This window comes from Syngnathus scovelli, chromosome 2 (genome assembly GCF_024217435.2).
Source record: "Syngnathus scovelli strain Florida chromosome 2, RoL_Ssco_1.2, whole genome shotgun sequence".
In the NCBI taxonomy this organism is placed as follows: Eukaryota; Metazoa; Chordata; class Actinopteri; order Syngnathiformes; family Syngnathidae; genus Syngnathus; species Syngnathus scovelli.
Genome location: NC_090848.1, coordinates 9,243,998 through 9,270,151, shown reverse-complemented (window position 1 = coordinate 9,270,151; position 26,154 = coordinate 9,243,998). Strand labels below are relative to the sequence as shown.

Genomic DNA, 26,154 nt, shown 5'->3' with positions numbered 1-26,154 from the left:
GAGGAATCGATCTCTGCTGATGTCGTGCGGGTTGACGTCAGTGGGCGGGGCGTAGTTAGTAGCTGACGGCGGACGCACGCAGCAATTCATGGGCACCCGGCACTCGCCGAGCCAGTCCAGCTTCGGCGAGACACTTTGTGATTCACCTGCCATGTAAGTGTCAGCTTGGGCGTTGTTTTTGCTAAAATATGCGGGCTGGTGCGTTTTGTGCGCGGAAAGCAGCCGCAGATCGCTGCTGTTGCTGTTCGCTCCCGTGAGCAGTTCTGACTTATCAGGACTCGACATCCTAACGGGACTGTCAAGCTGCTGACAGCGTCAACACGCACGCGACGTGCTTTCTGTCCGTTTGCACGACTGTCACGCTGTTTGCATTCTGGTTGACCTTTTTTTTTTTACGCGTGGAGCTGTTGGCGGGATGATACAGAGGTTACAATTTTTCTTTTTTTAGACGTGTGCTTTCGTAAGAGTTTGCATCTCACGTGTGTTCACTTGACGTGTCATATATAACATACATATCATGTACACACTTTGACAAAATTGTTAATACCGCGCTGTTAATGAAAGAAAAATGTTATTAAATGTTTTTAAGACAATTAGAAAAAATAGAAATAAGATTACCAATTAATAAAACATAATGAGGATTACTTTTTAATTCATAGATTACTCTACGATTAAATAATAAAAGTAACTCATGAAACAGGCCTAGACAAAAATTATGCTTCATCTAAAAAATATTGTAAATCATTTTACTCATGTGAGATCAAGGTGTGTCCTCTTATTTGCATCACAGGTGCCTTCAAACTTATTTAAAAGTAGTAGTTAGTAGTCACTGTGCTATTTTGTGTCTTGGTGTGTACCATACTGAACATGGACAACACAATGCAAAGCGAGAGAGTTATAAATTATAGACAAGCATTAAAGATAAAAGCTACAAGCTGCTTGGTGTTCCTGTGACTGCAGTTGCACATTTAACACACACCTCTAAGATTCCTAAGACTGGAGTGAACCTTCATGACGTGGAGAAAAATTAATGACAAATTGAAGAGAGGGTAAATACGACCAATAACAAAAAAGCTCAGAACAACCTCCATAAAAAGTAAAAGGTCAACTCCAAGGTCAAGGTACATCACTGTCTGATTGCACCATCCATCCTTGTTCTTGACTTCACGGGAAATGGCGGGAATAAATCATTTTTAAAAACTTGACAAGCCAAAAATCTTCCGAAAGAATGTCCAATGGAAAGACGAGACAAACATTTAAGGCACATCTTCTCTATGGTCACAGATGCGATGAACAATTATATTAGACCCAATTCCACACAAATCAAATTACAGCTGCAAATAACCAATATTTTTATCATAAATTAAATAATAAATTAAACTACTCACTTACTTGTAACACATGAATTTTGACACCTAGTTGCATTTCAAAAATGGTTTACCCTCCTCTGATTTGGTGGCCCGCTCCAGCTTGAGCTTCACATGCAGTTGTGGAGGACATGACAAGATGAACAGCTTACTTGCCTTTCACATGCTCCACGTAATTGGCTGGAAAGGCAACGAGCGTAGAAGTGAAGCCAAGCTCATCTTTCTCTGTGGATATTTTTAGAACGTCGGAGAGGTATTGCCGCTGGTCACACTTTGATTCAATGTCAATCTGGAGGCAGTTGGCCATCTGTATCGCTTATCTGATTATTTAATAAGCAGCTCTTTAATTGTCAGAAATGTTGCGGAATGTCAAATATGACCTGTCAGCCTCTGATTTGTTAGTTTGATAGACTTGTCCATTTGGAAAATAAGGGAAAGTTATATCGCCGGTCACGTTGAAACGTTTTTCTGTTCATATTTGAGATGCTCAGATTTGGCCGAGAAGAAACAATCAACTCATTTGCTAGTGTGTGACTGAGTGTCAGTTTTGGTTGACATGATAATCCGGCTACCAATGACCGTACACAACACCGACTGTCATTCTGTAGTTGGATTGCAATTCTCATTCCAATTTTAGACCGCTCGCAGTCGTGCTCTTTTGTTGCCGGAGCTGCATTGTCTCCTGTATGACCGACTCCCACACTTCCCCAATGAAGGTGAAATTCCTTTCTAAAAGCTGTGGTTTCTCGTAGCAACAAGCTGCCCGCTTCCCTCGGTTCCGTACCCGCTTTGAGGAAAGGGGCGCAATAAGGTAGTGGACATCATCACAATAATTTGGGCTGGAAGTTGGAGACATACACACTTTAAATAAATAGCTTCCTGGTTTGCATAAGTTTAGCTAGAAGACGTCATCTCCTTCCATCCACAAAGAGGTGTCATCTGGCGTCTCCGTACATTCCCGCTGTTGAGACCCAAACACCTCTGTGGTTCAGAAGGCCGTTTGCAGTTCTCACATGGATCAAATGTTTGCCAAGCTTCTTGTCGTGTGTTTTTATGGCACGCACCAAGAATTTGCAGCCAACATGAAGCAGCGGCGCGGACATAGTGAATGATTCATGACATGTTGTCCAGCACACGCTCGCACTCGTCGTCCTGTAAACAAGGCCGATCCGTTGCACATTAAATTTCGTGCCACGGAAGATTCGCAGGCGCTCGTCACGTTTCCTCCCACCACATTGACGATGTGATACATCGTTCAAAAAAGGGAGTTCCTGAAGATTTGAATAATGATCAACATTTTAAGACCCATTGTTATATTTGGATAGTGGCTGTTAAAAGTGACTTTTGCAATTATATTTTTAGACTAACAATGTTGTTTTTTCAAGTTTAATCTCAAAATAACACTTGAGCACATTTAAAATAAAAAGTTCAAAACGTAATTGAAAGATAGCATCAAATGTATGGATATATAATAAGTGATGGGAGTACCTGCCCTGCTCTAAACGTGAAATGAAATGAGGAGCATTTTGATTTTGCATAATAGCGACCCCACTCCAACTTTCTTTTCCCCTGACTTGGCAGCGAGATCTGCTGAGTGGCTACCAGTAAGCAGAGCTGCAGTGGTTTCTCCCATTAGCATTAGCTTCTGGGAAGAGGCATATAATGAAATGTTGGGAAACGTCGGGGACGGACGGAGTGATGTGTCTGGCTTACGTGCCACGTGAAAGCATCTAAACTTTCATGGACAAGTGTAATTTGGATGCTTGGTGTCGAAGTGTAAATGTCAGGTGTTTAGAATTGAGGCTGTTTTTGCACAAATAGCCGCACGCCTTGTGACAACAGCTCGCCTCCAACCTCGTCGTCATAGTAACACAATCCTTTTCTGATATACCACGTTTCATCACATTGCAGAATATCATTCATTTTCATTCGAATGTCGATCAATATTTGTATTTTGATGAGGTTGGAGGTTTCGATTAGGAGCCCTATGAGACTCTTAAGGGCAAAACAAATCAACTTGTCTTGTCATTCAGTGCAACCATTGCTTTTGTTGAAGTGCACACGCACTTGCTGAAATCAAGCTCCCATGTGCTGTTGTTGTGAGAATCGTCAATCCATCTTGACTTTGCTCCTCATGCACACGACAGCGTGGGAGTGCGTTTGTGTGTGAGTCGGTTGTGTTGCTGGAAAGCTGAGTGTTACAGTTTGTCAGCTGGGCCTCCGAGAGTTGCTGCTTGCACAATAGGACATTGTGCCCGCTTCTGTCCGCCGCGAACTACCTTCCATTCAGCCATTCAGTCACACGCACTCACAGCCAGCCGGCTGAACCTGACACGGCCGGGTGGAGGCACACGCAGGACTGCCGCCGTCCAAGCCGCTGACGCCCCTCTGTCGCCCCCTGTCACTTTTCTTTCCCATACAAAGAGCAAGCTGCATTTCTTATCACACTTTTTGCAGCATGATGAAGTCATCTGCTCCGCTCTCTCAACTGATACCAACATGCTAGTGTCTGCCTCCCAGAGACAGCACATAAGGCATAAAAATGAAAAACACGCACACTCACACACTCACACCCACACAGACACACACACACACACACGGAATACAATAACAATTGTTCATGTTTCCTGTCAATCCTGTCCCAACACATCTGCTGAATGAGATAAGTTTTTGTCAGTTCACGCAAGGCCAAACGATAATCAACTGGCGGCCGGCGTGCCAAATCCGGCCCGCCGAATTGTCCAGTCCGGCCCGCAATTGGATTTATGAGGAGTACAGAGAAAGTATCATGTGGTCCACACTAAAGCTAGTGCCTGACTCAGAAAGGTTAGACAGGCCTTCAGTTTTGTATTGAAATGGAAAAAGATATATGAACAATAAACATCAAATAATAATGTTATTTCCAAATTTGATTTTTATTTAATTTTTAGTTTAGGGTCTGGCCCCCAAGGTGACTGTCTGGTCAATTTCTTTGCACGAATCTGTGCTTATGGCTGTCACAGGCTTTTTGCAGTGTGCATCCTCTGTCCCGTCTGTTTTGCACTTTGCTGCAAATTGTTGCAGTTGATCATGTTGTCTGCTTCTGCCTCAAAGCAGCATAAGTGGGTTTTTAGGAAGGAAGCATTATTTCATGGACGGATACAAACAGAAACAAATCGATCCCCTTTTAAATCCATAATATGTGTTTTGACCTCACTCATAGACAATAACATTGACGGTCGCAACACATAGTTAGTATGTGTGTGTGTGTGTGTGTGTGTGTGTGTGTGTGTGTGTGTGTGTGTGTGTGTGTGTCTGTGGTGCAGATGGGTATGAGCCAACTCGACATGTTTCCAAAGGGGCCATTGTCTGTGTCATTGTTTGACATTCACCTTTCCACTGCGATACATTTGCTGACTGGCCGAGGCCGCTGACCCCGGTTGTCACCAACTGCTGATAATCGCCGTCATGCAGCGGCGACACAACACTCTACGCAAACCGAAACTCTCAAGCATTATATTGTGAATTGAAGGAAAGTTGGAAGCAAAGTATCCTGTTTTGAAGGTGTGGCAATGACTGCATTGTGCGGGTATTAAAGCGGATTCTGTGTGACGGTCAGGCTTTGTCATCGAAAAGAGGATTTAGTTGGAATATAAAAGCATTAGCAATCAAGGAAAAAAAATCCAGTCCTGTGCTTGGATCAGCGCGGAGAGACCTGAAAGGAAGTTCAAGCCGTGCTTCCCAACAGTGTCCACTTGTTTTTTGCAGCAGTGTCAGTCAGTGATGCTGCGAGGAGGGCGGGGCCGGACGCCTGCACGGTTGTGAGGTGATCGCTCTCCCACCAATACGGACAAGACGGCTTTGATTTGAACTCATAGCTTATTTTAGCGACAATGTTGGCACTATTTGATCATTTTGAGCCTCATGAGAAAGCCCAAATGTCACAGCAGGATACTTAATAAGCTTCTGGTAGAACACAATGTTGTTTCTTCATCTCGGTTACTGCGCAGTGACTGTCTACTGATTACACGAAGAACAGGTGGTTGGAGTATTTTGTGTATTTGAGCATCTCGAGGTCAGTGACTTTTTAAATTCAAGTAAATGATTCACTTTAGTTTCTTTCCTTTATGTGTCTGCTTTCTCTCAGATGATCCACAAGAGTGAATCCTTCCAGGTTGTTAGCTTGTGACACTTGGACTGATGGTAAGTCACTTTCAATTTATTTTATTTTTTACTTATTTTGCCTCATTTATCATTGCTCTGCTGTTTTATGACTTGTAATTTGTTCGTGAGACAAAGGCCTTTGTTGGTGTTAAACACACCACGCTGTGTCTGCAAACAGGAAGTTGAATGACCCCCACACCTTTTCTGATTTTTATTTGACTCAATTCTTAAAGTAAGTGTCTGTCTCTGAATGCAAGCAACAGCCAATGTATCTTCTATTTTTTTCTGTAGTTTCATCAGGCGGCCTCTCCCGCACCGCCTCCGAGGACTCCTCGGGGTCCCGCTCACCTGACCTTGACGGAGCCGCCGGCCTCGTGGATCCCTGCGCAGCCAGCCGGGGCTGCGGCCCCGCAGGCGTGATGAGGCGCGGCACCAGCCTGCAGAGCCGGCGCAACAAGGGCAGCGGAGACCGCGACCCACTCTTAAAAGGCAGCCCGCGGGCCCCACATCGGCGCTACACTCACGATCCGCAACGGCACGTCAGCCGCCCGCGCTCCTCCTCTTCCGCCACCGATACGGCCCCCAGTAGCCCGGCCCCCGGATGCACAGGGGGCGAAGCGGTGCTGTCGTCAGGCTACCAGTCAACAGATGAGACGGACCGGGTGAGTGACTCATCAATACTGTTGTTCTGAAACTCGAGCTTTTGCTTCCTCTCTCATTGAGTTGGAAGTGTGCAGTATTGATGAAGTGCTGTAGGTCATGCTGGGTTGCCGCCACATTTAAACAGGTTACCATAGAAACTTGTTGCTCTTTGAAGGGATCTGGGCAAACATCGATATAGTAAATGTGCAGATTGGGACGTAACAAGCGCTGAGGCGTTTTGAACGTACCGCGTGTGGTGTGCAGCCACACGGCAAAAACAACACATCGGATTGAAAATCTCGCAAAACCTCCCGAGATTAAACGTGACTTCAGAGTCAACAAACATGGCGGACAAAGAAGCCCCAGTTTTTGGTTTGTATTTAGCAGAGTTTGGATTCCCCACCATTCTTCCTCGTCACTTTGCTCTCTGATAGGCTAAATGGCCACGTCGCAGCGCACACGCCCCAAAACAATCCAACATGTTGAATATCTAGAACAGTCTGAGCAGACCACATGCACTCGGCAGGATTATCTGCTGATATTATTTTTGGAGCCATTACTAGAATTGTGGCTGACCTACCCTGGGACATTCGGGGCTAAAATCGGGCCACTAATCCTGCCATGTGAACCGGGCTTCAATGACCTATTACAATGTAGATATTATTATTCTGAAAAAATACGTACATCTGCTGATATTTTCTCACTTTTGTCTCGTCCCGGCGATGTATGTCACCATTTTGTTTAGCTCTAAAGTGCACTGTGATCCCTGGGGGTTTTGTTTTGCCATTAAGAACAGAATGTGAAAATGATTCATCTTTCTGTAAAAGAGTCACTAGTACATTTGGAAAAGTTGCTAAATATAGCAACTAAAAGGCAAAGAGGAAAATGCTGACTTTGCGTCTGTAAACTAGTGCCTCTATGTTCGCAGCCCTGTTGTTTGTGGAAGCTGTGCACATTATCTCCTGACAATGGATAAATATTTCATACAAGTAGCAACTTGGGGAGCTCTGCTTTGGCAGAATATTATTATTATTTGCACCGAAGGAGGATAGACGTACACAGGTTATTTATTTACATCCGTATGTCTGTTTTTGGAATCTCAGCTACATTTGACATCATTTGGATGGGTAAATAATTCACAAAATTAGCTGGAAAATATTTCAAGCGAAATAATGAATCAGTTTTATTTTTACAAATGTTATAATAATTTTCCATTTCCAATTTCGCTGACGACCTGCAATAGAGCGATGGTCATCTCATGCGCTCTACGTGACAGTGAGACGAACCAACCACCAGAGGGCGGTGTTCAAACAGCAAAGTTAGGAAGGTGGTTTATGGGGTGATAGCTTTGGTGACTGACATCATCACTAGTCTCCTGTCTTATGAGAATGTTTGTAAATATTATTATTATTATTATTATTATTATTATTATTATTATTATTATTATTATTATTATTATTACATAGTTCTTGTTATGCTGAAGTCTGTGAGGCGTTGCGTTGAAAAGATCCGGTTTAAGCAAGCTGGATTGTAGTAATGGACCGAGAGCAAGCGGCAGTCTTTTGGGGCTTCTTCACTCTCTTGATGGCTGCCCATTTATCTTCAATCTCCTACCTGTGCGCCATCACTCTGTGCACATCAACACGTCAATTGTCATCCGAGTGGTTATCCTAAAACATGCAGTATGCAGCCTGGAACTAGCCCCTTAGATGGTTACCATAGCAACAGAGAAGGTCCTCCTCAAGGTGTTTTGACCAGGGTTGCATTTTGCCATTTGCAGATGTGTCAAAAGGGGGAAGGTTCCCATCAAGCCAGCACTGTCCTTGTCTTTGTTTTTTAATACTTCCTCCCTCATTCTCTCCTTTCCGCTGGCCTTTTTCTCCTTTGTGACCCCCCCGCGTCACATCAGGGACATATTACAGGCAGTCAGTCAGCTGTTCCCTCCTCCTCCCCTCCTCTTCTTTCCTTTCCTCTCCTCTCCTCTCACAGGCAGGAAGCAGGAGGCAACCATGCCTCCTTCGAGATAAGTCAGGACGCCGGCCGGCTTTGTGTATGACAGCTGTCTTGTCATTGGCGCTGCTTTAGTGTATGTGTGTGTGCGTGTGTAACTCAAGTGTCAAATATTCTGTGGGAGTGTGTGTGACAAAACATTTGTGCACGTGTGTGTGTGTTTGGGAGTGATTAGGCAGCTCTGCCCTTTTCCCTGCTTGCCCTCCCTCATCTTTTTCATCCGTCCATCTCACTCTCCTCAAGTGTTTGCACAGCAGGCACATGCAGTGTAGACGTGAAATGTGTGAAGATGGCAGCGGATGTTCCTTCAATGTGTGTGTGTTATCTATGGATTGAGCAGCGTCAGGCAGTTTATGTTTTGAGGTAGATGAGGGCAAAGGAGCAAAGCGGAGGGTTGAACCGTGTCATGAGGGAAGATGGTGCAGCGCTTCAGTCTTCATGGAAATTCCAAGGTAAGATTGTGTTTCTTCTCACGTGCCTTCTCGTACACTCTGGACAGAAAGCAAAGTTGACTTTGGGAATGCTCGCGAGTGAATAGCGTGACTCATGGAGTCGTGGGGAAATTGAAACTAGCAAGCTGTGAACTTCAAACCTGTTTCATATGCTAATCTGCAGCCCCACTTCATTTCTCCTCCGCTATGAATAGATTGTGACCCAGCATGTCTTCCGCTTGATTTGTCAGGGACAAATTCATCTGTCTTGAGCAGCGGAGGAATCGTTTAGAGGACTAATAAGTCGAAACACTTTTTACCATAGTGATGTCATGTCATGCTTAGAAATACATCGTGATTGTTTTTCATGGAACTCAATCAAGTTAATTGCAAGCTTTGTGTTGGATGTTCAAGTTGATTGCCGAGCAGTCGATTCACGTGCCTGCATGATGTCAACCGTGAGTCGCTTGCGGTCGGTCGTCCTTTATGTTGTTATTTCGGGCCTGCAGCTGGTTCCTTCTCCCACAGTTTGCGTGTGGGAACATTAGCGTGGGCATGCACGCGTGCATATCAAGAGTGTTTTCACAGCCGTTCCGGGCTTGCCGCATTTTGGGTCACCGAGGATGTTATGCTCAACTTTGACCCGCATGTTGCCGTCCTCGCTGATTCCCAAACAAGGGTGCCATGAGATCATCAAGGGTGCTGCCTGGATTTGAAAATCGTATTCATTGATTCCAATATCTTTGTTCATCTATCTATGCCAGTGACATATGATGACAGGCAGAAGAATGAAACTTTTATCAATGCCTAGCACTTTATCATTTACTACTTGAACGTCATTTTAGGTGCATTTTATATGATGAGTTTGTTTGACTCCGATTTATTTGTATTTGAATGCAATAAAGGCATTCTGAGGTGAATTTGAGGAAAGAGACAGACAGACGGGTAACCTCGTATGACTGCCACTCCCTGCTCACGCTGTCTGGTTTGAGTCGAGCTAATGAATGATGAATGAGGCTCTGGATTCAGGGAGCTCCGCTATGCTCTACTGACCCACATAGGACGTACATGCATGCAAATGTGATGTCAAACCCGAGGGAATCTCAGCATATTTCTCACCCCTAAAAAGCATCGAAACATCCTGTGTGTCAGAGTGAGAAACGACAGAAGCTTTATTTCCGTATGTGACTTGCACAGACAGGTTTGCTGTGGTATATTCTCCATTTTACTCATCTTCGTTGCTTAGTCAGAAGTTTGATAATGAAGGCGTTATGGTGGTGTTTTGTGGACAGAGTTGCATTAGAAGACATAAGATATTTTGTGCGGTAGCACCCCTTAGTGGAGTAAAAATGTAAACGTGTACTAATACTCTAGTTTCCCACCATTTTTGCTATTTTAGCACACCACCAAACACAATTATCACCAAAAGCATGAATACTGAAATCATGATGATCTCGTCTCAGTTTACTGTTTACATCCAAAGGTGTAAAATTCCCTGAACACAAAGCTGAGAGATTAGCAGAAAACAATGAATGAACGGCAGCAAGTTTATGATACCTTCCGCCACCTAGTGGTCGTGCCTGTCCTTGGCATAGCTAATGTATAAATAAATGTATTTGTAATTTAGGTGACTTCCCTGGTTATTTCATTAATATTATCATGACTGTGTACGGGTTGCAAGAACTCACATGGAGCGAGAAATGTGACAAAGTGAATGGGAATGCTTGAGCAGCTGCTTCCCGCGAAGTGACGCTGAGTTTCATTTCTAATTAGGACTCAAGTTTCAATACAAGCAAAGTAACAGTATCAATCGTGGTTTTAGTTTAATGGTGGATTAGCATTTGAATTGGATGAAAGTTGAAAAAAAAGAGAAAGACCATCTCATTAATTGTTGGATAGTCAGCGCAGGTGAAATAAACCAAAAAAAGTACATTGCTAAGCAACTTTCTATTCACACAATGTCATTTTGTTATGAAATGGACCGCTTCTGGGCAGCAGTGTGGCTCAGACTTCCCAAACAGCACTGAGGCCTGAATGAGGAATTCGGAAGAGAGCCTGGATTCATGCGGATGAGAATGGGGCCACTCCAAATGATCAGTCAGGGCAAAAAAAAAAAAAAAGCGGCATTGATTGTTCTAGATTATTCAGCGTCCTCATCCTGCCTAGAAAATGACGCGCCACTGCGGGTATCCTGGCCCGGACCGACTTTGCATTTTGGACCAGTGCCCTTTTGCTTTCACCATTACATAACCACAATGAATTGAGTATAAATAAATTGTGCTCAACCAAATACAACATTCGTTCACTTTATTTTACGTTCCTATTTTTGCGCGCCCCACAAAAATGCACCAAATGAAAGTTTATAAAGCACAAAGACGCTTCATAAAATGGTAGGGAAAAATTGCTGATTAGACGAAAATATGAAAAAAAATTCCAATCTGTTTGTTTTGTCTGTGATTTTATCATGAAAGTGTGACTGCCGCATCAAAATAGATCTCAGTTGAACAGCCTGGCCCATCCATTCCTCAATGGTGACCACGTGTTAGATTTAACGCTAATCTGATTGGTTGAATTACATTATTTTGCATTTTATAAACATTTTGTGATTGGTCGTAATATCTTTCATTGACAAATCAGTCAATGACATCATTGATCGGCTCTGTGAAATAAGCTATTAAAGCAGCAGTGTTTCCTTACATATATTATTAACCCATGGCTCGGTGCCCAAAAATGAATTTTGGCTGTCACTTATATATTGGCCAGAAGGTCTCTCGTGCCCAAAATGACTCTTGATCTTAAACTGTCTTAGCCACACCTACACAGTAGAGCAGCATAGTGTGTCGGAATGTTCCTATGTGTGACTCCACGTTCTTAACTGGTTTCAGCCGATAAGTGTGCCAAAGGATCCCATACAGTAGATAGGTTAAACAAGACCTGAGCAAACGGAAAGGTCACAGCGCTATAATGGCCTAGCTAAACTCACTTATGTAATTATGTGTGCCAAAGAGGCCTAAATCTAACAATCCCCTTGTTTGAGTGACCTTAGGGGTCACTTAACTAAGACTTTAGCTCTTTGTGAAACTTTGGTTGAAGAGGGCTAAAGGTCAAATCATGTGTCAACTTGTATGATCTTTGCTAAAATCTGTACCAATATTGTCCAATTGTCATGAGTAAGACATGATAATATTGAGTTTTTACTGTAACATGAGCAATAATTGAACAAACTCTCATCCTTGACTTCTGATTTTAAAACCAGTATTCCATCAATTTGGTCCATTATTCCATCACACTAGAGCTGTGCACAAATAATTGATAATATGTTCACTTTGTTTGATTGGGCATGTCAAATTAATAATTGAATTATAATGTATGGCCTCGGATCAGATGACATGACGTCACCGGAAGCTGCGTTTTATTTACAAGGTATCTGTTAGCGTGAGTTAGAAACTGAACCCATGTGGGGTGCCAGTTCATGCATTTTAAAAGAAAATGTGTATGGAGACCACGGCCATGTTATAATCGGGCCTTTGACAGAGACCATCGCAGGACTCCCACTTCAACACTGCAGTAAAGGCTCTGTTTGAATCGTACACGGGCTTTACTTTTCCCGTGTCTGCATTTAAATAAATGCTAACTTCAAATCAAGATAACATGGGCCCCAAAACGGAGCCATGTGGAACGCCACAAGACAATGTATTGCTCTGGCTAGAAGAGTAGAAGAACTTCATTGGCTTCTATGGACAAGACACAGTTGTGGGTTGGAGATAGGTTGAATGACATGCTAAAGTTCAACTCCTCAGTGAGTCATTCGGTGAGATAATCCGGCCTGTTCTCAATTGGCCACTTACATACGTCATAAAATAATGTCCATCTGTCTATCTGTGCAACTTGGTCTGGAGTCGGACCACAGATTACTGCCAAATACCGTCCCAGCCTTCATCTATGTCAGTGGTGAATTTCACCTGTCGGTATTTTGTGTTTTCTAGCTGATTGGCCCACTTGGGGAAGTTGTCATTGTGCACCAGAGCCCGATGCAATTCTGAGTATGTTATGAACATGTCGAGCACAGAAAGGTCTGAGTCACCCTTGAGTATTCCTCGACTGACAGGAACGGCTGGAGAGCATGTCACCCCCACAAAACAGTGTCGCCGGGCGGAGGGTGCAGAATGATTGGAATTCAGCTGTCTCTGAAAGAAACCTGAAAGTCAAAAGCCCACAGTTGAGTTCCCCTAAGTCAAACCCAAGGCTCGGGGGCCAGATGCGACCCGCCGCATCCTTTTATGTGGCCCGCAAAGACAAATCAAAATCATGTCAGTTCTAAAATTGCAAATTATTATCGTTAGCATAGTTTTTACCATTCATCTTTTCTAAATATTTGATTTTTTTTATTTAATTTGTTTCAGATTTGAAAACTAGTTAGTCATCAATCCGTTGTGTAGTCTCTACTGTATGTAATATGAGGCGTTCATACTTTTATTTGGGTAGACAGTCATAATAAGAAAACTATGATGACGATGTGACCCGCAACAAAAATGAGTTTGACACCCTAAGTGATGAGTAATGACTCACAGTTGCAGCTGTGCCTAGAGGCGCTCTAGTATTTTATTTATGTCCACGTGCCGTCCGTCAATGTAATGCAGCCATGCCGCGTCATGTGCCCAAGATGGATTTCCCGCTTGGAAATATATATACACGATGGTTTGTGATTTTGTGTTGCAATGTCAAGACTTATGGTCCTGGGGATCAATGACCTACACACTCACACATTCTCCATGTGAGTGAGGCTAGCTCTTATGTAAGTAGCCTTTTCCCTAAATCCTTCCCGCACTCCCGATTTGTACCCGCCGCCTCATTAAAGCCTGCATTCATTCTCTGCTCGTCCCCCACCTCCTTTGGAGCAGGCTGGTGTCATCCATGTGCTGATTTTTTTTCTTGAAATCAATTTTTCTGCATCAAGACCACAAAGTTTTAGCCCACATTGTTAGTTCAAAGGTCATGGGAATGTCAGTAATTCCGAATAATGGCTATTTGTGATGGTAGCCCAGTCAAAACATGTTTTACAAAGCAGATCGATTGTACGAATTCACTCGTATTTGTTCGGATGGTGACTTTAGAATGTTGACTCCGTCACCCATAAGAGGTTTTGAATGGATGCCTTGTAATCATCACATGATTTTATGAAGTGGGATCTGCAGTTTTCTCTACATCTTTGCATGGGTTTGATCTGTCTGACCAAACCTTTGTCTTCCATACCCCCAATGTGGGTAAATTTCAGTTCTGGCAGTTGGTCAGGAGAAAACCCCCGGCTGGCCGGGGGTCAGCGGTAGCTGGTTCATTAGCGCGAGATCACTCGGTAAACTTATTGGCTGTGACAATCTAGTGTTGAGATCATTGAAAAGGAGGCCACTCTTTCCACGTAATTGGGCCTGGAACAGCCAAGCAAATAAAAGCCCCCCCTTGCATGAAGCTTTTCTCAACAACTCTAGGCTCCCTCACTCACTCCGTCGAGCTCTCAGCAACAGCTCCCCGTGGATTTCTTTTTTCGCCTGATGCATGCTGCTGCTCTCCTCTCACATTCGATCTTTTCGTCCAATGTTTCTCCTCATCCGGCTTTGGAAGACTTCATCTGATTAAGCGTCAAGGTATCCATAGCGGAAACCGTTTGCTCTCCTCTTCTGTGCTAGCTGTCTGGAGTCGTGCTTGTTAAAGCTCCAATGTTTGTTCTAATTAAAACTGAACGCGTGTGGGGCAGTTTCAGCTCCCTGAGTTCAAATCATGGATTATAGGATTCTATATTTTCTGGATATTTTGTTAGTAAAAATCCCCAAGGCTCGCTCGCCCATTTTCTGCAGTCAAGAGAAGTCTTTGCCCAGTGGGCTTTTGAGTCAAGTGAGCAATGAAGTGGATCCATCCCGAGTGAGTGTTGAGTGGTCAATGCCCAGAGTTGCGATCTTGACCTCCACGCCAACTGTTGTCCTTCCCGAAGGAAAACAAACACCAGTCTAATCCCCACATGTGCGTATGTGTCTTCTCGCCATGGAGGTCATCTTCAATCTGGTAACTGCTGACACCTCACCGCCTCCGACACCTACCACCGTGAGTCACCCTTTTGTTCATCATCATCATCCAACTTTAAGGATGTAAGATCATTCTTCATTTCGGTCATGTTAAACACATTGTCGAGAGCTTCTAATAAGTTGTACAAAATACAATCGTGTGTGTGTGTGTGTGTGTGTGTGAGCGAAATACCCCCTTTTCCAGCATCACATGGGGTTATGTAAGTTTCCATATCTAATGAATGGGCTTCATTGTTAGCTCTTTGAACCCCTTAAAGCAGAAAGAAATGCGGATTTTCTTTTTAAAGACGTTTTTCTTATGTGACTTGTTTGAGCACAGCCTTAATTGGTTGTGTGGGAACTAAAACCATGTGCAAAAAAATCTGAGAATAAGTGTGACATGGCTTGGCAACATGTATTGTATGTTATTTTAATTTTAGTTTTAATTTTAATTTATAAAGAAGAAAAATTTGCGGTCCAATAGATCATTCTTCATTTCAGTCATGTTAAACACATTGTCGAGAGCTTCTAATAAGTTGTACAAAATACAATCGTGTGTGTGTGTGCGTGTGTGTTTATATAGGCCTCTTTCCATATCACCTCTCCCAATCCTCTCCCATCATTTGAAAGTGGCGTGCTATGAATGACACAATGTATTATGCAAGTTTGTAACGCTCTGTAGTGATAGCGCCGATACAGCCGAAGAGTCGGACTACATTGTCCCTCTCAGCTTGAGGAAAGGCCGAGTGAAATCTGAGTTATTCCAACCAGCTTTACTGGGATCGCAGGCTTTTGCGCAACCTGGTCCAAAAGCAGGTGGACCCAGTTTAGCTCGCCATGGGGCAAGAGAAAGAGTCTCTGTAGTCTCTTTGTTGTTTTTGTCTGAGGGATCAACTCGTGTCCCCATGCCTCGAATTCCAAGCCCCCGCGGGTAACAAGTTGTAACAAACTCACGGAAAGCACCTGAATGACTGACATGACGTCACTGACTGACGTAATGAGTGGCGCTGATGGTGCCAGTGTGTTTGGGTCACCGGGCCTTTCTTATCGCTGCGTCTTCTTGTACCTCGATCTTCAGCTCAAAGGCTTTAACTGACTCGTCCTTTGCCCTTCTTATCTGTAGGATAATGTCCATCTGATGGCATGCATTGCAAAACCTGAACTGGGGGGGGGAAGGCACGAAAATAGTAAGGGAAAGTAATGAAATGAGGAACGTATGATTCCTCAATTACGCTAGTGCAGTGGTTCTTAACCTCAGGGGTTCGACAGAGCCTCCACTGAGGAGGTCCGAACATACCTGATTTATTGTGTAAATTCTGATTTACCAGTATGTAATTTGTTGTGAGTTCATGCATTGTGTTGGTTTTGTTCTTTGAACAAGGTGATGTTCATGCATGGCTCATTTTGTGCACCAGTAAAAAACATCTATGTCTAGAATAAAAAAAAAAAAAAAAAAAAGAAATTCACTAACGAGGTGAATGCGCATATGAAACTGGTGGGGTTCGGTACCTCCAACAAGGTTAGGAACCACTGCGCTAGTGGAACAAGAGAGTAAGACAAGTAAAAACGCAGATTGCATTAAAAAAATAACTCGCATGGCGTGAAGTTTATATCTTATTGTGCTATTTATTCTTAATCATAACAATCATACATTTGTGTGCCCCCAAATGTATTTTAAAAATGTCTTGACTTTTTTCTAGCACATAAATTGAGATATTTTAATGTTTTCTTTTTAAGATAACATCTTACCATGTGTTGTAATTTATAGCTATAACAAGACCCCAAAAAATCCTGAACTTAACCCTTAATTTATGCATAGTTTTCATACAAATAAACGTTTATTTATTTATTTATTTGTTTGTTTGTTTATTTATTTAGCTATTTGCCTTTTTCATACAAGTAAACATGCTTGTTTATTTTTGTATTTATTTATTTATTTATTTATTTATTTATTTATTTATTTAACTATTTGCCTTTTTACTTATTTAATATTTGATTAATTAATTATTTATCGTGATACCTGAAACTAATCAAGTCAGATTCTGAATCAGTGCAAAATAGAATAAAACTAGAAAAGCTTCTTTGCATCTCTGAATAAATACAATTAATTCAAATTTGTTGACCAATGGAATGACATGCGTGCGTGCACGCGCACACACACACACACACACACACACACACACACACACACACACACACACACACACACACACACACACACACACACACACACACACACACACACACTTGTCTTGTCATCCACTTGGTATTAATACTACGTTGTTTCTCGCCATGAGGAGAGCAGGTGTTGCAATGAGGTGTCACTTGTGGGTCGTGTCGGCCTTGTGGGCTATTTTTGCTCCCAGATTCATGACGTTGTCTTGGCTGCTCGTCAAGAAGGTGCCGTGCTTGCAAAGTGTTTCTTAAACGTGACTTTGTTTTCTTTTTTAACAGTATGAAGTAATTGCGTGCTATATATTACCAATGAATAGTCAAATCTGGTATGCAACCCTCAAAGAAAGTACCTAAATCTTACATGTGTAAGATGTCTGACTGGTTTTTCTTGTCTGCCAGTATTTTTTTTCCATTGGCTGGCACATGACACACAGTGTCAAGAGTGGCTGTGAGTTGAATTAGTTTCAAAGAGCATCCATCACTGGCAGTCTTCCTGTATTGATGTCTTGTTGATCTTGACTCCTTCGTGACCTCACAGTTGCCCCCGGTTCCCTTTGAATAACCTCAAACTGAATTCTACCGGGTGTCTTTTTACAATTTAGCAAATTTTTCTAAAGAATCAATTTAGCCAGTTGTGTTTTGAATAGATGGGAGGTTCACTTTGAGGCGATGATTGAGGAAAATGAAAGAAAGAAGAGTAAATGAGGCACTTGTGGTGGTGACCACTAAGGGAGACCTGAAAGGGACTAAAAGAGCATGATTTTTTTTTTTTTTTAAGAATACTTTTTTTTTTTTTTTTTTTACTCTTAAGAGACTGTGAAAATCTTTTTAAGACTTGAACTTTGATTTCTTAAACGTCTATGTTTCTCTCGACTTCTCGACTGGCTCAGCATGATCACAATCACTGATTTACACTTACAGCTTGAATTTTACTATGAGGACATTTGTGTGTTCGTGTGTGTCATTTGATAATATCGTTGATACATTCGATCGCATCCCGTCAAAGGAGTTGATGACTGAATACATGAGGTTCACGTAGTAAGGATCCGCTCACAGCAAGTCGAAAGTTGTCACTGAATTTGATTCAAAATGGCCTTATTAATATACTGGTAAAGCCCACCTGAGCAATCATAATGGTGAAGGAAATCAAAGTGGATACAAACATAAAAGACATTAAAGAAACATAAGACATCAAACTGAAATCAAAGAAAAAGATAAAGAAACATACAAGACATCAAAGAGAAATCAAAGACATCAGAGTGTCGAGGAACAAATTGTCCGTGGACAGTTTGATGCTGCCACAGTGCTAACACAGACAGTTCTCCTAACCCTGAACACCATCACTTTAAGTGGAAAAAAATGATTTTAATTATTATTTTAGTAATTATTTTAACCATCAAAGTTGACCCAAACCGTTGTATAAACGCGCAATCTCCTCGGTCATTCTTGATTAGCAGGATGACGTCATAGTCCGGGTTGTGTGGGCGGGGCCTTAAGAAATGAAAGAGGTTGTGGGCGGGGCCTTAAGAAATGAAAGAGGTTGTGGGCGGGGCCTTAAGAAATGAAAGAGGTTGTGGGCGGGGCCTTAAGAGATGACAGAGGCGGTGCTACTATCTGTGACAGCGCTCGGTTTGAGGTCAGAACTTTCACAGCAAGCCGCGCGGACGGACGGCCGCCGGTTTAGTGCCGCACACAAACTGACAGACAGACAAAGCTGTCAAGAAGAAAGAAATGTCAGTGTAAAGACTGACAGACGCTGACGCCACGGCTTTGTAACCGTCTCGGTGTGGATAGATGAAAGCAAACCTTCGTTTTTGGCCAAAATGCACTGGGAAAAGTTCCTGCGAATGGGCAACGGAAAGGTGAGCGTTGATTTTCTTAACTCACTTGCAAAAAAAGCTTATTGGAGTGTTCGCGTGTTGAACTTTATTGTCAAGTGCCACCTGACTTGATGCGGAGGATTAGCAAGTGGCTGTGCAAAGTTAGAAGGGACAGACGTTGGTCCGAAAATGAATTATTTACTCAACCGTGTCAGTGACGCATAGTGACAGGTAGAACCATTAGATGTTCTTCCAAGATTAACTGCGTTTATTGAGATAATATTTCTCCACTTGTTGCTATTCCTAAATCTGAAACCAAAATAACGGGTTCCAGTGAGCACATCAGCTGTGCGTTCAACTTAACCGCCGCGATTCCACAGTTGGAAAAGTCCCTTTATGAGTCATTGTACAATAATCATTATAACTGTCAGTGTTGAAGTTACGAACCTATTTGTAACCTAAAGCACTTATAAAGAGAGGTCATTTTCCCCCTTTGACAGAGATGAAAATGCATTAATCAATTTCAGCCCCAAAACTCATCTTTTAGGAGAAAAGGAATGAGCACCGTAGCCCCTCGAAAGAAAATTGCTATCTAATAAAATATTGGGAAGTTCTGATCCATTTTTAATTGTCTTTTAATTGATTACATCTCTCCATGCAAACTTGTCTCGCTTTTAGTTAAAGAAATATTCACAAAGTTGAATCTCTCATTCTCATTTAAAAGATTAATTTCCTTTTCTATTGCACGCAACCACTGGTGAAAAATTCTCATTTGTCAGTCTGATAAATATACGATAATAACAGAGTGCCCTACTTTTCTGCCACAAGCTTTCTGCCTCTTGCCGTGGAGGGATGCAATAAGTTTTCAGTTTATATTCATGCGATTTGAGTGTTGCCGATGATGGTTACGTAGCACAAGAAGAAAAATTGTTTGTAAAAAGGAGTGTTCTGTAACCCGAGGTTCCAGGGTTTGCTTTGCTTCTTAGAGATTTGCTCTTGAATTTCTGAGTTTCTTCTTTTGGCTTCTTTCATTTCACTAAAGTTTGCAATGGAAAAAAAAAAAAGTCTTGCGACGATTGCCCGCGAGTGGACTTCTTAACTTCTCACTTTTCAGATGACATTTAGCAGAAAAGCAGAACCTTCTTCTTCATCTGTCAGCAAAAAAAAAAAAAAATCGCGATGCCACACATACTATCTATTCTTCTCAAAGTCATTGGTAGCTTCAAGTGACTATCACGCTCACTTCCTGTGTTGTGGTTGCAGGTCGAGCGGTCGGATGTGAGCGGGTTGAGCCAAACTCCTCCTGCTGTCGACTCTTCGGACGATGCGACTCTGGATCCTCAGCGCACCAAGCAGGCCATCTCCCAGCTGCATCAGAAGATCCTCAAACTCACAGAACAGATTAAGATTGAGCAGACAGCCAGAGACGACAATGTTGCCGAATACCTCAAACTGGCAAACAATGCGGACAAACAGCAAAGCACGCGCATTAAGCAGGTAGCTTTCCAATTTAAGGGCAATTCAGACATTTCATTCTTCAAAAATCACTTCACCTCTATAGTTCATTTTAGTCCCCTATTTTGTTGTGGATTGTGTATTTAAAATATATTTGCTGTCGCCGGCAGGTTTTTGAGAAAAAGAACCAGAAGTCAGCGCAGAGCATCCAGCAGCTGCAAAGGAAACTGGATCACTACCACCGTAAGCTGCGGGAAGCAGAGCACAACGGAATCCCCCGGCAACCCAAGGATGTTCTTCGGGACATGCAGCAAGGCTTGAAGGATGTGGGCGCCAAAGTGACAGGCTTCAGTGAGGGTGTGGTGGACAGCGTCAAGGGAGGCTTGTCCAGCTTCTCCCACGCCACGCACTCGGCCGCCGGGGCCGTTGTCTCCAAGCCGCGCGAGATCGCCTCGCTGATCCGGAACAAGTTCGGCAGCGCAGACAACATCTCGTCATTCAAAGACTCGCTGGACGAGCCCTCAGGAGAAGAAGGCGTCGCCGCGGCTCGTTCGCTGGGCGCCGCCGGTCATCACTTCCAATCCAGTCCCAAGTACGGCAGCGAGGACGACTGCTCGAGCGCCACCTCCGGCTCGGCCGGAGCCAACAGCACGGCGGGGGCGCCCGGCGGCCCCCCCAGCTCCAAGGGAAATATACTGGAGAGGGCTCACACCTCTGGCGTGGACTTGCTGCTGCAGGAGGTCCAGGAGCTGAGGGAGAACCAGGCCAGGCTGGAGGAGACTCTGGATGGCTTGAAGAGTCAGTATCAGCGGGACTACACACTCCTCATGCAGGCGTTGCACGAGGAACGCTTCAGGTAAGCGTCTTTCAGCCAACCACATTCAAGAGCGGTCGCGTAAAGTCCTAGTTTGGTGAAAAACCTCCAATCTTCAGAAAATATTAGATTGCCCTAGAAAGTCCCTGTTTGACACACAAGCAGTGTAGTTGGCATAATATGCTGCTGCCTTTGCCGGTCCTGAGCCTGGAGGTTGAGAGAAAAAAAAAAAAAAGTGGTGTTTTGCTTCAGGATGAGTGTCCAACACAAAGTGTGCAAGTGATGGGTCACAAATTTGAAACACCCTACATGCTTTGTAGAAGTCCGACTCATTTAGTTCCTCTTTAACTCTGCGACCAATCTAGTTTCTACTTTGTGCCATTTTGTATCGTGGAAGTAAGGCCACACAAATGGTGGTGTGAGTGCATCATACACACACTTCTTTTGTCTCTCTGTTGCGACATCTCAAGCCATCATGCCACAGAAATGACAACCAAACACGTCTTTGGCTCCACTTTGCCAAGTGGCTCCAGAAACCGTATGAATTCTTCACCTTTTCGGCAATGAGGATCAAGCAACAAGTTTTTTTTTTGTCTACAGAACAATTATGGTTGTATATATATTTTAATACATTTTAGCACAATAGTGTTAAACCTCAAACATTTAAAAAAAAAAATACTTGGCTGTCCAAGTTCCACTATCATGACCAACATTAGGATAGGCCAAAATGGTCATCAAAAGGTTTTATTCAGAATTTTCTTTATTTTTTTTTTAAGATCACCAGCTTTCAGCACTGCTTAAGGAAACCAAAACTCAATATGTACTGTGCTTAAGTTCACTGTCAATTTTACTTAAATAAATGTTTGAAAACAGTTCGTTCAATGTTAAATACAACTGAACTGTGGTCAACAAAAGTAATGGTTTGCAAAAAAATAGGCCACTCCACTGTTACATTAGACAGTTTGGAATTCATTAATTACCACTGGGGGGCGCTACTAGTGTAATGCATGTCACAATTTGTGGTCTCCTCACTGTTATTGGCTCCACTGACCAAAAGAAGCCCTGCTTTACATGTTTATCTTTGCTACTGTTGCCTCATGGTGCGTTTTGTCACCGTGGCACTCTGATTGGACGATTAGATCAGCAGATCAGTTAGCGCGGCCTAATCTTGTCAACACTTGAGTTAGGCGGCTTCTGTGTCCATTTCTACTGTGTGTGTGTTTTTTTTTTTCTTTAAGCTTCTTACTTACGTCCGTACATGCGTGCGTGTGTGCGTGCCTTCAGGTGTGAACACTTGGAGGAGCAGCTGAATGACCTGACAGAACTTCACCAGAATGAGATCCTGAACCTGAAACAGGAGATGGCCAGCTTGGAGGAGAAGATTACCTACCAGTCGTGCGAGAGGGCGCGAGACAGTCAGGTTGGTCCCGTCTATCATTTTGACGCAAAACAATGACATGAAGGTGTGTTGTCATCGGCACCCTGAGGCATACGTGGACGAGGCGTCACGTTTCAACTGTCAAAAGAATGAGAGTGCGTGGCGCTCACGCACGTGCATGTTGACACTCTAAACAGGAAGACGAAACCAACAATGCTGTCATCCTCCCAGTCTGTTTGTTTAGTCACAACACAAGCCTTCTATTTGGAGGTGACTTCTGTTTCTGTTGCGCCTTTCCTCGCCGGTAGGGGGTGCTCACGATCCGTATACTGGAACTGTCAATAATTTTCTACTACAATGCCGGGAAGTCACTCGTGGAGAGCTTTTTCAGCTGCTTGAGTTGTCTGACAACTTTTTCAAGCCTACAGTGAAAAAAAAAAGTCTTTAATTCGCATCTGTTGCACATGATTAAAATGTGGTGATCATGTGGTGATCATTTTTGAGGAATGGCATTAGTTTATTACATTTTAATCACATGCAACCGCTCTCAAATTAAGGAAATTCTTTCAAGAGTGCACTCACAGTGTGCTCATTATTGTCCCTAATAAACCGACACGACATAAAGAAAAAAATTGAACTCAAGGGAGTGCAAGTCAACTGCAATTGAGATCTGCATTGATTGAGTTGTTGGGCTTTTATGAGGCAAGAGTGACTACCAAAGAAATGTAAGCACTAGGGAATTGTTAGTGACCTGTTGTTAAATGTCTTTGGGCAGGAGGCACTGGAGGCGTGTCAGACGCGAATTTCCAAGATGGAGCTCCATCAGCAGCAACAGCAGGTGGTGCAGTTGGAGGGGCTGGAAAACGCCACGGCCAGGACGCTCCTAGGCAAACTGATCAACGTGCTGCTGGCCCTGATGGCTGTCCTTCTGGTCTTTGTGTCCACCGTGGCCAACTGCGTGGTGCCTCTGATGAAGACGCGCTCGCGCTCGTTTTCCACCCTCCTGCTGGTTATCCTCTCGGCCTTCTTGTGGAGAAACTGGGACGCGCTCTCTGGTTACATGCAACAAGCTCTGCGGCCCCCGGGATGACCGCCGCCACGCGTTTAATTGGGTACGTGTCACGGCAGGTGACGAAATCAAATAGCTACCGTCGCGCGGCGGCTTTGACAAGAGAGCCGCGTGGATGCCTTTGGACTCGCTGAAAGTTCAGACAGGCTCATTTGGGAAGCGGCTCGGGGTCGACTCAGAGACGAAGGAACCTCAGTCAACAAAGGACTGAACTGTTTACATTTTTTTTCTTTCTTTCAAATCAACTGTTGTGTTGATTTCCCTTCACATAACTGCATTGTACTGTTTCTTAACTCTAGATTTTAACAAACACTCTTTGTAATTAACCTTATTTTATTCAGTTCCATGTAGCAGGGTTTTAGTAGGAGGGTTTTAGTCATCTCACCTCAAAGACACATGTGGTGAAAACGCCACGATTGGGCAACTCCAACCAAAACCTCAAACCTCATTTTGCTGAGATGAAATGCGTTCCGACGGAACCTTGGAGAGTAGCCACGACTAAAGACTTTTTTTCTCTTCCTCACCATTTTTTAATTGCAAACTTGATGTGGGTTTTAATTTTCTTTAGAAGTGAAGCTGTTTATGAATTAAATTTCAAGTGGGTATGAGCCGCACTTAAGGAGCAATGCCGGCTGGGATGGGCTGCTCGCCATGTGAAACAGCTCCCGAACAACATCTGGTCATTGTCGAACCTCAGCTGCGTTTGCAGTGTGCGCCTGTGAAATGAAGACAAATGGCATGTGAGTCAGATGTGTTGTTCAATACATAAGAAAAGTCCATTGTCTCAGTAAAAGCAATTTCATGTTCAAATTGGATCGCTCGTGCCAGGCTGACCTGAGCCCATTGGCGCTTATCTGGCTCCATCTCAGATATGCCGGGAGGCTGCTGCTGCTGCTTTGTATCCGCAGTGCGCGCCGTTTCCACTGTCAGTCCTGTTAAATCTGCCCATTTTGGAGCGTGTCCTTTTCATCACGCACTCTCCTGCTTCTTATCTCTATGCTCGTCGTGCTTTATCTTATGGCGAAGTCACCCTGCGTTGCCAAAGCTGACTCAGGCCAGGCCTGCCAGCGGGTCTGTTGTGAATGGCAACATTTTATTTGGTGGTGATGACGCTATTTGAAAAGGCGGGCGGGGCGGTTTTAACATTTGGACTATGTATGTGAAGTATTTTGTAATATTTGCCTGCCTTTTTTGGTCCTGTCACTGAAACGTCAAGCTGAGCTAGCACTGTAAAGCGGATGAACACGCTGGCACTTTAACACTCAACTCGATATAGTACAGCTCCGGCCTATGATGGCGACGGTTTGTCGAGAAAACCTCACAAGGAGGGCACTCAGGTCGGGATCGCATGATGGAAAACCCCTATCTCGATTCCAAAAGTTTCCGTTAGGGCGAGTTGTGAGTGAGCCGTTTGACCTTGGCTTGACCTTGACGTTGGTTTACATGATAAACTACTCCTGTGCCTTCTGATATGCTTTTCCAAGTGTGAAGTCAATAAAAATGCATTCCTGGCTAACTGATGTGCTTTTGTTTCTCTTGATGTCGCTTCTGTCCTTAATCAAATCCTGTTGTTTGTCCCAGCAGGGAAAAACATTGTCATTATGTGGCCACAAGATAGCGCTGTTGAGCCTTTATTGTGCCCGGTAGATCCGGGCGTGGAACGTTGTGGGCAGTATGAATAGATGTGAGCGCGCTCATCTGGGAGAGGGAGATGAGGCTGGGGTCTGGTTATCACGAAGGAAACAGGTTGGCGTGCAAAGGCCGATTTGTCTCGCTGTGCTTTCCAGGTGATCCCTGCTCGACCCCACCCACGCTAGGCCGTCAGCAGCGTGCGCACTTTACGTTGCCCTTTGCGCATCAAATGTGGCGGTGGGGAGCCTGTGTGCTTTCTGTGTTCCACACGACGTGTGCTGAAACGATTTGCGTCAACTGTGGGGATTAACATTCATTTTAAGATAAATCTGTGCTCCAATTGAAAAACAATTTCCATTCTAATGCGCGAGGACATGAGCACTTCATCATGAAACTAAAAACAGAAAATCTTGAGTGGGAGCGCTTGTGTTCTACTTGAATATTTATGAGTGTAAAGTAGACCGACTAAGAGGAAAAAATAACGAGTGTCAACAAGTGGAAAGGTGTCCTCATCTGCTTGCACTTTCACGGCCTCTTACGGTGACCGAACACTCGGATGTGTGCAAATCATCTGAAAGGTGCTCAAGCGGTGCGAGGGGATGGTGACCTCATGACCTGCCATTAACCTCAAGCGGAACCGGTCAGACCAACGAGTGGGCCATCTTCTGTGGAAGGGCACATGGCACATGCACAACTACTTAATGTGAGGATTCATTTATTTTATAACCCAGAGCATGGCATCATTTCAAACTGGGATGGGATGGAATATTGAGTCAGAAAAGCTCCAAGACTGGTGTCACAAATGATTTATTTGTTGTTTTTTTTCTTCACCATCTGCAAAACAGGTCCCCCTGAGAACCCACTTGAGTTTGGAAAGGCAAGAAATAAATGAGCCAAGTCAAGTCGGCGTTTGGTGCCTGGTGAGCGGACGTGTTCGTTGTCACGGTGAAGAAGTCACCAGTTGTCCTGCCGCACAACTCTTGCCTCTTCTCGCGCACTGACCCAAGCAGCCATCGCTTGACGTTTGGCCCCCAGTGAAGGTGAAAACTAGTGTTTGTAAATTTTGTTTGAAATCCGTCTTTTGTGGCAGGGGTCCTGCAACTTTTCAGACACGTGTTGTATGATTTAACGGTGCACTTTTTTTTCCTACTGTAATGTGCCT

General features: G+C 43.7%; 1 protein-coding gene and 1 long non-coding RNA gene across 6 annotated transcripts; one reads left to right on the top strand and one right to left on the bottom strand.

The window, feature by feature from the left end:
* Window positions 1-13: 13 nt before the first annotated feature.
* On the top strand, window positions 14-24,876 carry tmcc1a (transmembrane and coiled-coil domain family 1a). 5 transcript variants are annotated; one of them, XM_049753766.1, is made up of 7 exons: window positions 14-153; window positions 5,494-5,549; window positions 5,802-6,172; window positions 19,908-20,141; window positions 20,270-20,955; window positions 22,198-22,333; window positions 23,067-24,876. In XM_049753766.1, exons 3-7 carry the CDS (start codon window positions 5,930-5,932, stop codon window positions 23,379-23,381), a joined length of 1,614 nt encoding a protein of 537 aa, XP_049609723.1. In that variant the 5' UTR covers window positions 14-153; window positions 5,494-5,549; window positions 5,802-5,929; the 3' UTR covers window positions 23,382-24,876. The 5 variants fall into 5 exon arrangements, with proteins under 5 accessions (XP_049609723.1, XP_049609725.1, XP_049609724.1 ...); XM_049753768.2 differs by lacking the exon at window positions 14-153 and adding an exon at window positions 5,187-5,385; XM_049753767.2 differs by lacking the exon at window positions 14-153 and adding an exon at window positions 5,187-5,421.
* LOC125988484 (uncharacterized) lies at window positions 18,675-22,305 on the bottom strand. The gene is made up of 3 exons (XR_011086465.1): window positions 22,164-22,305; window positions 19,888-21,120; window positions 18,675-19,795 (listed from the first exon to the last, which is right to left on the bottom strand). It is a non-coding gene; the product is annotated as an uncharacterized lncRNA (long non-coding RNA).
* Window positions 24,877-26,154: the final 1,278 nt, after the last annotated feature.